General features: G+C 26.7%; 1 protein-coding gene across 3 annotated transcripts in view; it reads left to right on the forward strand.

Annotated features, from left to right (window-relative positions):
* Positions 1-1,279: 1,279 nt before the first annotated feature.
* LOC107439742 (phosphatidylinositol 3-kinase regulatory subunit alpha) overlaps positions 1,280-13,184 on the forward strand; it is a 102,148-nt gene continuing 90,243 nt past the window's right edge. Inside the window, exons 1-3 of one of the 3 annotated variants that reach the window (XM_043044325.3) lie at positions 1,280-1,402; positions 3,766-4,269; positions 6,280-6,366. In XM_043044325.3, coding sequence (XP_042900259.1) covers positions 3,942-4,269; positions 6,280-6,366 — 415 coding nt within the window. In that variant the 5' untranslated portion in view covers positions 1,280-1,402; positions 3,766-3,941. Of the gene's footprint in view, positions 1,700-3,765; positions 4,270-6,279; positions 6,367-13,184 lie in introns of all 3 variants that reach the window. The other 2 variants (XM_043044326.3, XM_043044328.3) reach the window with 2 other exon arrangements.

Consider the following 13,184-nt stretch of genomic DNA (forward strand, 5'->3'; position numbering starts at 1 on the left):
AAAGCTTTAAAAATATATCTTAAAAGCATTTAAATATTTGAGTGATGTGTTACCAGAACTGAAAGTAAACAAGCGTAACATATTAAATATTTTTCAAATGACTAAATTTAAAATTTCTACGTTTTAATAAGATAATCTAATTGCTATTTGAACTCTTAGTTTCTTTATTTTCTATTATTTTAAATATTTCATTCATTATAGTAAAATTTTGTGAGAGTGCGAAATAAATTTATTATATTTTATATTCAGAATTTGAATTCTCAGAGAAATATTAATTCTTGAACAAATCGGAAGTCATCTATTTTGTTATTAAATGTGATAAAACTCCCATTTTCTAAATATTGACTGTTTTATCACATACATTAATTTTAAAATATTTAAAAAACTTATATTATTTTAATCATATCTAACTATTGGTGATCGAAATTGGCTACAGGTGGCGTAGAGCAGAACTCTTTACTTATGACAACTCTTTGCATTTTCAAATAGATTAAAAACTTTTAAGTCAGGAAACTACATTGAACTGAAAACTGCATTGAACATAGTTCCAAAAGAGCTTTGTTGAAATTTTAAAAAAATATTTGTGACATTTAAATACGAAAAATACTAAGAAAGGTGAAAATATCACAGTATATTCCTATACAACGGAGATGAGGTGGAGAGGGAAGGGTCAAGCTATGGAAGCGGAAGCCCCAGATGCGGTATTCGAGCATTGCGATCGCGAATATTTAACCCTTTGAACTTCAAAAAAAATAGACTGCTAAAAATTTCAAATAGTTTAGAAAAAAAGTTATAGCATGGACCAAATTAAATAGTTTTAACTTATAGATAAGATATTATTTTTCCTGAATGGAGTAAAAACAAATTGTATAATTTCAGAAAGAAAAAAAAATAATTTAGAGAAAAATATAGTAAATATTTAAGTTATCTTTAAGAATAATCCATCTGGGGAAAAGACCGGTTTCATGCCTTTTCCCCTCCCTCTCCTCTTTTCAGTTGCATAAGATTGTACTACGATTTTTTTCTTTTCCTGATATTTTTCGTATTTAATTGTTAAAACTATTTTTTAAAAATTTTCCATGGCGCTTTCTTTTCAAACTATGTTTAATGAAGTCAAGTTCCACATAGTTTCCTAACTTAAAAAAATTTTAATCTATTTGAAAATCAAGACAGAAACCAACGTACTTCCTACTTCTTCACTAGAATGATTCACGCCTAGCTTACAACTCTGAATAAACCTTTAATGGAAGTAAAAGTTGTTTTTCTTGGTATTTTTCATTATAGCGATCTCCTCTTTTGGCTATCGTGGCTTAAATAGAGTTTTTTTGAATGGAATGTTCAAGACAACTCAATTTTATCTTTTACAGAAATGGGGGTACCGATGTTTATGTTCTGTTTTAAAGTAAGCTAGTTTTAGTTTTACTAAAGAATTAAATAGCTGAAGGTTTTCTAAAAAATTGATTTAATCATCAGAATGATCTTATTTTCTTTTAAGACTTGTATGCAATCTTAATTGATTTCTTCTAATTTTTCAAAATTCCAAATCAACTTTCACAAACTTTTGACATTTGACCATAAACCGTAGAATTCTTTATAAATAAAGCCTATTTTTTTGTTGGTTTATAATATGTATTATCTTTTTCAGGATTTACTATTTTATTTTAAATATCCTGCTGAATTCCAGTCACGATCGCATAATGTACAATTTGTTTCAATCTACTAATTCCATATTTAGTTAACTCTGTCATATTTAAGATTATGTTTTAAGTATTATGATGGAAAGGGAAGGGTGGTTGTTCAAGATATCTGACTTGTGATTAAATCAAAAATAAGTCCATTCCTATTTTGAAACTTTCTATTATTTATTTGAATTATACAAATTATGAGACTCATAGTGTATGGAACTATATTTAATAATAAATCATAGCCGTTATTTATAAATTATATATTTGTAAAAGTGAAGAATAAAATGCGATATAATGTATGGTATTGTAGGTAGGGGTAAAAAAAAATATTCAAAGTTTGTGAGGACTTAAATCAATTTATAAGCAACAGCATGTTATTGAATGTAAAGTAACTTGCAATATTCTTTTATGTCAAATGTTTCTTGTATTTTGGGCGCCTACAACAATTTTTGTTTTTCTTACGAGCCTAATGTCCAGAATTGTAAAACACGGTTCTCGGTATATAACCATAATAAAGAATTAATAGCAATGGCTAACAGATGGGTGACCACTTTGATCAGCCCAATCCAGAAGACAAGTAAATTCCTACATCAAGTGGCACGACACTACATATTTTTTTTAATTTATTTCAATTACATGAATTAAGGAGTATCATTTGTGTATTTAAGTTGGTAAGAATAGGCCCCGATATAGAAATATCTCATTTAGAAGAAAAAGACATATATTACTGTGTATAAATTAAGTGCATAAATTAATTGTAAAATCGCAATAGTATAAATTTCTGTATTGATCTGCAGAACCCGTGATTAGTAATTTTAACTATAAGTAGTAATTTTTGTTTGGAGGGCAAAAATATATAAACATAATTAATGTGACATTGTATCTACTGCCATGTCGCGTTAATTTTGCTACCAAGCCTAACGTTATGATTTTATTTTATTATTATTATCATAATAGTGCTTTGAATATTTCTCTGTGTAAAACCTGAATGTCATTTTATAACTATTTAACACAAATTATCCTTTGAAATTGTAAAAGTTGTGTAGCTTAAAGATTAAATAAAACCTGACGGTTAATCTAATTGCTGCCGTGCTATTTAGGCACATTTGCAAAGGAATTTCCCTACCTGGAACAGTTTGAATATTGAAGGAGTTTTCTTTTTCATATGAAATAATATCTTTTTGACAAAAATTATGCTATTTTTGTTATTATTTTGAGTTGGTAATGGTTACTAATTAGTGTTAGATTAAGTTTTGTCCATCTATAACCAGTGCTTTTTATACTAATTATGAAAATGGTGCAAACTGACTAGAAAAGACACAGTTTTGTAAAGATGAAATGATTTTATGATCTAATATTTGAATATGCTCTTTAGACTATGCTGTTTAGACTCATAAAAATATGCAAAAATAACGAATTATTTATTTATTTTAATCATTTTTATCTTAGTGAAAAAATTTTGTCAAATTTGTGATTTTTCAGCCCAATGGTGGTTCGACAAACAGTCTTCCCAAATAGTTGTGCATATAAAAAACTTGACTGCATTTTCTATCTATAAATACTCTTGCACATAGAAAAAGTTTCTGATTCACCTTTATACTCTGAAATGGTCTTACGCATAGAATTTTCCTCTTTTCTTTCTTGCTTATGTGCTACCTGCCTAGCTCACCATAATTTATATCCACTTCAGTACATTACAAAAAAGTTTGATAATTTAGAAAATGTAAAAATAAAAATTTCAGATTTACTATTATTTTTTCAAAGGGTAAAGAGGTTGAAAAAAAATAATAAATTTACAAATGTATTAATTCTTTTGCCAAGTTTAGACATTTCTTTACAGTTAGTATAGTGTAAAATTAAAGCTCTAGTTCTAGTGTAAGATACAGGAGCTTCTTCAGAGAATACCTTTAAATAACATAAGGAAGAACAGCTTTTTTAAACCTGTGTGGAAAAATAACGACGTCTAACTTTGAAATTCAGTTCCGTTTGATAATTAATGGGTTATATGTGTGTTCAATAAACTAAAATACTTATATTTACAGTATTATATAATATACATATTTCTCATTTTTTTTTTCAGGTTTAAATTTGAAGATATGTGTTTGTCAAGATTTGTATATTCTAAACTCTTCCTTGTCAAAATGATTCTATGATATTCTCTCACCTTAAATGATGAAATACTCCTTGCGATGCTATGAACTATTTTCTCCACCACTAGAGTAACTTTCACCAGGGGTTCATACAAAAAGTTCTCTAATGGGTGAAATAGTATTTTATAGATCACAGTATAAATACAGCAGAAGTGATGATTCAGAAATTTCACTTGAAGTTGGTGATATTCTTGAAGTGAAAAAACCATTCCAGTTTACTCTTGAAGGCACAGAAGAGAATCCTGAAGGATGGATTTTGGGTAGAAATCAAAGAACAAATGAATGTGGATATTTTCCTGGAACTTTTGTCGAATATTTGAGAACAGAATTGCTCGTACCACCTACTCCTGTACCCCAAAGGCCTGTTCCTCGTCCAGAAATTGCCACAAGGAATATTGAAGAGACTAACGATTCAGGTTATCTTGGCTCTCCAGGTTTGTATGAAAAAGTTATTATACAATGAGTTTAATGACTTGAATCTTATAACTATTATGGGGCTGCAACCTACTGTGGACTTTTGCTTTCTAAACAATGGTTTTCCTAACTTCTCTATTCTTAGCTTTGAATTTCTAGCTATCTGCAAAATATTAAGTTAATTTTGATTTTTCAAACTTTTAAAACTATAATTTTTAATATATTTTTTTTTAAATTGTCCTTATGTTGTACGGTCATAAACGTTCTTTTAATTGAATACACATGCTTTTCCATAATCTTGAATAAATTTATAACCTACTAGTTAAGAATTTTAATAAAGTTTAGTTTTCATTTTATTTTTGCATTTAAATATGTTAGTCATTGTGTTGCAAAATTTCGTAAACCTAATCTAAATTTTTCTTTAGCTTCAAGTTTAAATAACTTCTTCCACAGAAGTTATTTTAACTTCTTGTAAATAGTATTAGAATTTTTGCCTAATTAGAGTGTTAGTGTTCAGTCTGTAACATGTTAAAAAGAAAAATTAGATAGTGCTTGCAATTTTATACTACTGGTTGATTTAGTCAACCTTAGAACTGACTATAAATTTTAGTAATTGGTTCATTTCTAGAATATTTGTTATGTGTGAAATATTTTAATGCCAAATGTTAGTATTATATTCATTATGAAAAAATATCCCTATACTATTTACATCCTTACATTCTATTAAGTTTAAATAGTAATTTCAAAAATCCAGAAAAAATGTTTTGGTGATCAAAAGTAATTGTAATAATATTTCCATATTTATTATAAATTTTGTAGTCTATAACAGATAAATAAATAATTCTAAAATAAAAATTTTTCTTCATTTTCTACCTGTCTGTTTTGTGGATATATTTTTTACTGTTACTGTAATATAACTACTATTATAATCAAGCCTTATATTATAACAGGATTGCTACATGCGACTATTTGCAACTATTTTCGACCAACTTGATTTGCTTTAAAAGGCTAAAAAAGCAACTATTTTCAGGGAAAGGTGACTATTGGGAGACTTTTCTGTACTACTAGCGATGTTTTTCAGCATAAATTGGGTGAACACACACAGATTTTTGTCAAACACAGAGTTTTTTTTTTCTCAAAAAGTAAAATATGTTGAAAATTTTGAGTTGCAAATCTGAGTCATCACTTTTTAATGCATTAAATTTGCTCAGATTCCATTGTAAGTCTATTTTGTTTTTCAATGCTTATTGCTACGAAATTCTGCATGATTTTAAAGAAAAATTTTTTTAAAAGCATGTTCGATAGAAATATCTTATCATAATTTTAATTGACAATATAAGCAATTTTTGGGATGTAGGGCTTAACTATGCATGGAAAATGTTTTTCCATAACCTTAGTGCACATTCAGTCAGTGTCACATTGTTAAAGTGTTAGCATGTTATTAGTTATAGGTTTCAATTTTGAGATAAAATAACAGGAAAAAGTTGATTGATTTTATTGCATTCTATTTTATTAAAGCTATGGAATCTTAAGCAAAAACAATTCCCATAATTTTAAACAAGTGTTATTGGACAAAGCAATGGGCAACACACAGATAAAAGTGCATTACAACTGCTACAAATATGGTCACTCATTATTGGAGAGTGAAACATGTTTTGGTAGGGTCTTGACATCCAGAAACTTCAAGTACAAGATCTGCGTAATGTTCAGCCTTTCATCCTCAAACACTTCTCTGATTTTGCAGAATGTTTCCACTGGAGAAATCCTGAGCTTTGGACAAACTTTGGTGCCGTAACATTGCTCAACGTTTTCTGTTATTTTAACCCAGAATAAAGTCTGGAAACTCTTACCTATATGTGCTTATTTTTCAATGTTCAACACTGGTGTTGGGGTCATGATCAGTATGTGCACAATAACCGCTAAATTTTGCTTTGTTGCCTATTAAAATTTCAGTTTTTTTTTTTTTTTAACAGTCCTTATAAAAGTATAAAATGAGATTAGTTTTACTAAAATTTATTTTTCCTTTGCAGCTACTGGAAATCAAATACTAAGGCGTCCTTTTTATCAACATAGCCTCATTAATGTCTTCTTCTTAACCCCAGTATTATGCAGGCATTGTAAGTACAGCAATTTTATCTGTATTATATTGAGACTTTTTTTCTGAATATTATTTATTTTAAATGCTTGCAAAATTATAAAATCCTTCCCATAAAAAATTAAAATCATTTATAATTTTTAATTGTAAACAAATTTTTGTAAGTAACATTAATGAGCTAATGTAAGGGTGCACAACCTTTTTGAGTGAAGTGCCATATGCGTAGCAGATAGTCTAACAAAGGGTCGCATGCCAAAGTATTTAGACAAGACATGTTGACAATAATTGTAGGCAGTAATTGTTGTATAAGCATTGTTCTATGCACTAAATTCTTTTCTTTTTTTCTCAGTTAACCTTGTAACATGTTTGCATAAAATTAAATCCTTTTAAATGTTTAAAACTTGAAACTGCGAAACTAAATAATTAGAAAATAAAACAGAATCAGAATCAATTTATCAGAAGAAAAAAAAATTTAGATGATTTGAAATAATTAAAAGCATGGGAAAATTCGTGTTTTTTTTATCACATTACATAATGCAAAAGTCCATTTAAGCATAAATTTTAACATTAAAAAATTTGTACATAGAATTAGATTTTTTTAAAAAAATTATTCTAGTTATTAAAATAAATGCAAATCAAATTCTGTGATTAAAAGAAAGTTTATAGGGGTAAAAATGATTAAAATTAAATCAATGCCCTTTCCGCTCAAAGCAAGATTCAACATTTATTAAGGAATATACTTCAACTTTAAAACATTTATTTTAAATAAATTATGAGAGAAACAAAAGAAGGAAAGAAAATTATTAATTTTGAAGGAACTATTTTCCTTAATAGTTAATAATAAAAAAACTATTAAGATACTAGTTTACAACTCTTTATGACCAATACTTTTTTTAACATGAAACTTAATTTTGAACATTCCAAATTTATTTTGAAAAACATTCTTTCAACAGAAGCTGCTGTTGTGGGCAGTATTGAACTTAATCAAATAATTTAATCAGTTTGGGAATTTGTCCCAGATGATGCTCTTCCTTTCCTGATTTTTTAAATTGCGTGAATATGAATAACGATACTTTATTTTTAAATCCCTTGAATACGGATTGCTATACGTGAATTTTAAATTGCGTTAATAAAAAATGCGCTGTATTGTTTTTAAATCGTGTAAATACGAATCGAGATGTATGATTCTTAAATTGCGAGAAAACTTGTCCGGATATTCAAAAACACAAGTAAAAATGCAGCAATAATGGCAAAACAAAATGTTCTGGAAAAACTCTTTATTTTTATGTTAAAATTGGCTAAAATAGAGTATGCAGAAAGTGATTATTTTAATGCACGATTCAATACTCGGGTGCCGTGAATTTAAATTATTAAAAATATCAATATTTTTTTAATTGCAAGGAAAAGCATAGTAACGACTACTGAAAAAATTATTAAAATCCCTCTATATTTACGATTAAATCGGCATAAATAAAGGGATATATTTAAATGTCTAATTCAAAATGAAGGTGTCATAATAGTGTATAAGAAATATCGGAACTTTCAAGACCTTGTAGAAATCTGTAGCAATAATTGACAAAATAACGATTGATAAATAATTTGATTTGTAATAAAATTGGCACAAAATGGTTATTTAAATTAGTGATTTGTTACTCGTGATTCATAATAACATTGTGCTAAAAATATCAAAATTTTAAAAACCATGCGGAAATGTGTAGTAATAATGCCCAAGAAAAGAATCAAAAGTAATCTAGATTTGCAATAAAGTTTGCTCAAATAAAGCATTTCATAACTTTCAAGATGTGAAAACATATTTAAAAAATTGTAATTTCAGAAACTATGTGAAAATGTGTTACAATAACTACCAAAAAATCATTGGATTTTGGACGAAATTGGCATATTTTTTACGATTAGCGTCAAAAGAGATAATTAAAATTCAAAATCCGTGTATCATAATAGTGTTGAATTTAAAATATTGGGATTTTTAAAACTATGTATAAATCCATAGCATTTACCATTTAAAAAAAAATGATTGAAAAATTACATTAATTGAGATTGGGTATATCAAAAACTTAAATGTGCAATTTCAAATTTCTATTTTTTTTTTAATTTTTCGGAGAAAAAAAATTTAGAATTATTTTTTTATTATTATTTTGTTCAGGTTGCCCTTGCCGCACATTGATAGTTAGCGGATCGCAGGTTGTGCACCCCTAATCTAATGCTTCTTATGCTTTTGTTGCTGACTTTTTATATGTATAATCATACTTTAAATTTTGTGAATTGTGGGGATATCTCAGTGCTATATTTTCAATCTATCTAATAGAACTTTTAACATAAAATTTAAATGGATGTTATATCAATTAGAAATAATAATTTAGGTTATTGGATTGCAGTTGCCAAAACTACATGACCAATTAATTTAATGTTTCTGAACCAGTTCAAAATCAACTAAGATTTATCAAGCGGAAGTTATCCTGCTTGTGCATCTAATTTGATTTCTTATGGCTAAAAAGCATGTGGGATTTGTATTAATTTGTGTTACATATTTGCAAATTAATGGTATAGCAAATTAAGCGTTAGTATTGCTAATGAACACATTGGCCAAATGACTTGTCTACTATTTCTTTTATTCTTTGTTTTCTTTAAATTACAATTTTAGTATAGATTCACTAAATCTTTCGAACACTTCTCTAATGTCTTACAAAGCAAAAAGCTCTATTGAGGTGAAAAAGCACCAAATGTTAAACAAGTTTATAAGTCATTTAGTCAGCATGTTTACATCCCATTTCAAGTCTTATAAAGGGTTGATAAATATAAGGGTTATATTCATTTAAAAAGACATCATATTAAAATTATGCGGGGTTATATTAATTTTACTTTGTGAGTGTGCATACTTATTGTAAAATTTTGTTCTATAATCAGGTATAATACCTGATAGGATTGGTTGAAAACTTCTTAATCATGTCTGATTTATAATACTATCTATTTTTGTATCTGTGAATTTTTTTATTTTTTTTAAATTTTCTTTACATTCAAACATAAACTCAAATACAGTGCAGAACCCGTTATCCGGAAATCAGTAAACCGGAAAACCTAAAAACCAGAATGAAATTCGGTAAATTTTCCTGCCATTTTCTTAAAAAAATGTTTTCTTCCTCATAAAATTTTAGTATTTTTCTTTCTTTTTTTAAAGATGTTTACCTTACCATCATTTTGGAAATAATCATTAGTATATTACTTCATCGTTTTTTCTTCTTTTTAAGATTATTTCCAAATATTTATTTTTTATCAGTTGGGTTTAACAATAAAAACACGACTTTTTGAAGCGATTCAGAAAACCGGAAAAATCAGTTATCCGGAATAGCAATGGTCCCGATCGCTCCGGATAATCGGTTCCCTACTGTATTTCATTACAGTTTTTCTTTTGTAAATTATCTAATTCAACAAGGTTTTAAAACTTATCTTATAGCTTATTTCAAATTTGTTTTGGAAAAGATATTTAATTATTAGTTTCAGTTTGTCCATACCATACAGTCAAACAGTTTAATTAAAATAAGTTATTATGAAATATTACTTTTGGTTATTTTGTTTTGATATCTTTATTATATTAAACACTACTATTATGTATGCATATTTTTATAAAGCTGATGACGTTTCTTTTCTATTGGCAACAAAGAACTGAAGTATCAAGCTATTAAGCATTCATAAGCATGCAAAATAACAACAAAAAATTCTTTTCAAAATATGCACATTTATTATTTACAGAAAAAGCTGAAATTTTCTTCAGCAAATGACAAATTTTTTTTTTTAAATTTGGTTTGCTTAGCTTTCGTAATAGTAACGTCTTTTTTACTGCTTGAAGACATTTCTGCTGTTGTACACTTAAAATCAATCTTTTGGTGTATTCAGCAAAGAATTTTGAAGATGTGCCAGATAGGTTATGTCATATTTTTATTTGAAATACAAAACATGTAAATACGTCTTCATTGCTTTTTTTAAACATATTTCTAATTTTCAATGTATGAAATAGGCTTGTGAAAACATTGTAAATTTTTCTGTTACATTTTACTGTTAAATTGTGATTGCAGGGTTTGAAGTTGTCCTGATTTTTTTGATAAATACTATTATTTCCTGATTTTTAACTTTTTGTCCTGATATTCCTCATTTTTGTGTGTGTTTATAACATCTCATTTTCTCTGAATACAAATAGGGTTTTTAAAACAATTTGAAAAATCGTAAGATTTGTTTTTTTCGATTCCATCATCCCTTTATTTTAATTAATAATGCTAATAAAAATTGCAAAATTCAATAGTTCTAACCTGGGGGCTGTCTGATAACATTATATATGCTCAGATATATTTCCTTTTCTGAAAGATTCATTATTTCAAACTTTTTGAAAATTCAATAAAAGTTATTTTTGAAAAAATTATTCAACAATTTTTTATATTATAATGTTGAATTGATGTATCATCTACTAAATTACTTTAGTACAAAAATTTTAAGCTGCTTATTCACTGTGTTTCTGTTTTAAGATTATTGAAGTCCTAATTTAATTCCCTTGATTACAAATTTTAATTAAATATTGCTATGAGAAAATATTAACTATCTTATGCTGTTTTTTTATTTATTATTTTTTTCCAATGCTACTGTACTGTATAAACTCTCTATTTATTGATCTCAAACTATTCTGAGTTGTTCAGTTCTTAGTTATGCTGGAAACACTATAATTAAATGTTTCACACAAAGTAATCTAGAAATTATGAATCATATCTTTTATTCTTTTGCGATTCATTTTGTTTTTACTTAAGTAGTACATATATGTATGTATATCTGGTATATGTAAACTACTTCAAAAATTATTTTCAAAAAGAATGTTTTTTTTTTTTTTTAACTACTGCAAAATCTGTTATTGATACTCTTTGCCTGTTTTAACAGCATGAATATGTTTATTTTTATCAAATTATAATAAAAATAAACAAATAGTTTTTGTTTTTGAAATATGTACCATATTAAAATGTTGCATATTTTAAAACATTAGTTTTTTGTTTGAAAATTACTTTTTTTTTCTGTTTGAAAATTACTTTTTTTTTTTAAACTGCATCAAATCTATTATTTTAATTTTTTTTTTTCAAGTTATTTTAAGTTTTTGAAACTTCTGCGTAATACATAATAAATCAAATTTTTTTGTCCTATGAAATTTAATAAGTTTTGCTATTTAATAAAGAAAAGAAATTTAATTTTAGATGTAGTTCTAAATCTTAAAAAATCTTACCATATAGTTTCTGTTATTCATTTAACATTCAGCAAAATTTCCAAAAATGCTTGGTATGCTTGGAATTAAAAATGCATTCCTGCTACGTTTAGAAATAAAAATGTATCTCTTTTATAATAAGGGTAGGTCTAGTAACGGTTGCAGTGTGAGTAAAAGAAATATAGGCTTTCCCAATACGTAATAAGAAGGTTAAAAACAATTATAGTATATCCCTTCCAAATTGTCTTTTTTATGTGTTTCTTTTTCAATTTTTATATTTAGGCATTCCATTTTCAGCTATTATTTTGTGTTTTTTTATGTAAGTTTCTTGATATTTACTGATTATCCCGAATGTTCGATAAAAGGAGGAGTATTTCTGTTGACGATGTTTTTCTGAAATTTTTCAAAGTTAGTGAATCTGAATATAAGCCTACCTCCCACCTTAGCTTTCAAAAATTTTGAGTATCTTCTATTTCTCTTATTTTAGTTGGAAGAAACTTTTTTTTTCTTTTGAGACAGTTTTTTCCATGGTTTTCCTTCTGTGGCAGAATCTTGCAATCCTTGAAATGATCATTAAAAAATGTTAAAGTGTATCTTATTTTTTAATTTCACCTAAAATGATTCAAGAAAAAAAATTTTTAAATTTTTAATCTTAGAAACAAATTATTCTTATAATATCTGTGGTGTGGGGTGTCCGTGAGTCCTTTAAATATGGATCTCTTCGCAAATGTTCGGCATATTCTACCTTCACGACAATTCATAGCAGCAATAAGTATATGTAGGGTATATTTAATAAAATTTTATCTGCAGCAAAAAAAACTAACTGAATTTGAGCAGTTAAATGTATTGATCAGCAGCACATCTTTTATTTGCTATCACCATTATATTTCTTTCTAAATATCCCGTGGAATTCAAAAGGTTTAGAAATACAGTTATTTTAAAAAATTTGGTCAATGTTAATTAGAAATAAAGATTATTGATAAAGTTGTAAATTTAAACTGCACAGATATGTACTTTCCAATCAAAAATTATATTTTCTTAAATGGTATGCAATATTAGTTTTCATAATTTTGTGTTATTTAAATTGAAGGTTTAAAAAAGATTGTTACTTTAAAGATTTAGGATATTGTTTGTTATATATCTTCAGATTGTAACTGTAATTATATCTTGGAAGTCATAAATCTATGTCTCTCAGGTTAAAATTTTGATTATTCAGAAAAAATATATATGTTTATGTGATTTTGTATATTTTCATTAATTAATTAACATACCTCTGCTGGATCTGCTACTTATCAGTGAAGACTGCATCTTATGAAAATTCAAACATAAAATTATTTTCAGTTATTCAGGACATTTTTTTTTATAATTTTGTACCTATTAAATTTATTCAGAGAGGCATTTTTAATTTAAAAAAAAAATGTGATAATATTCCACAGAGAAGAAAAAGGTTGTTGTGGTCTTGTTGATGTTTCTAATATTTACGGAACAAGTTTAACTTCAATCTAATAGAATTTATTTCGTTTCGGCACTATGTATTTTCTAATTTTGTGATGATCTAGTCTTAATTTATGAGGATAGGGACAAAATAC

This window comes from Parasteatoda tepidariorum, chromosome 3 (assembly GCF_982258835.1).
Source record: "Parasteatoda tepidariorum strain Cologne lab strain chromosome 3, Ptep-v5.0, whole genome shotgun sequence".
Classification (NCBI taxonomy): Eukaryota; Metazoa; Arthropoda; class Arachnida; order Araneae; family Theridiidae; genus Parasteatoda; species Parasteatoda tepidariorum.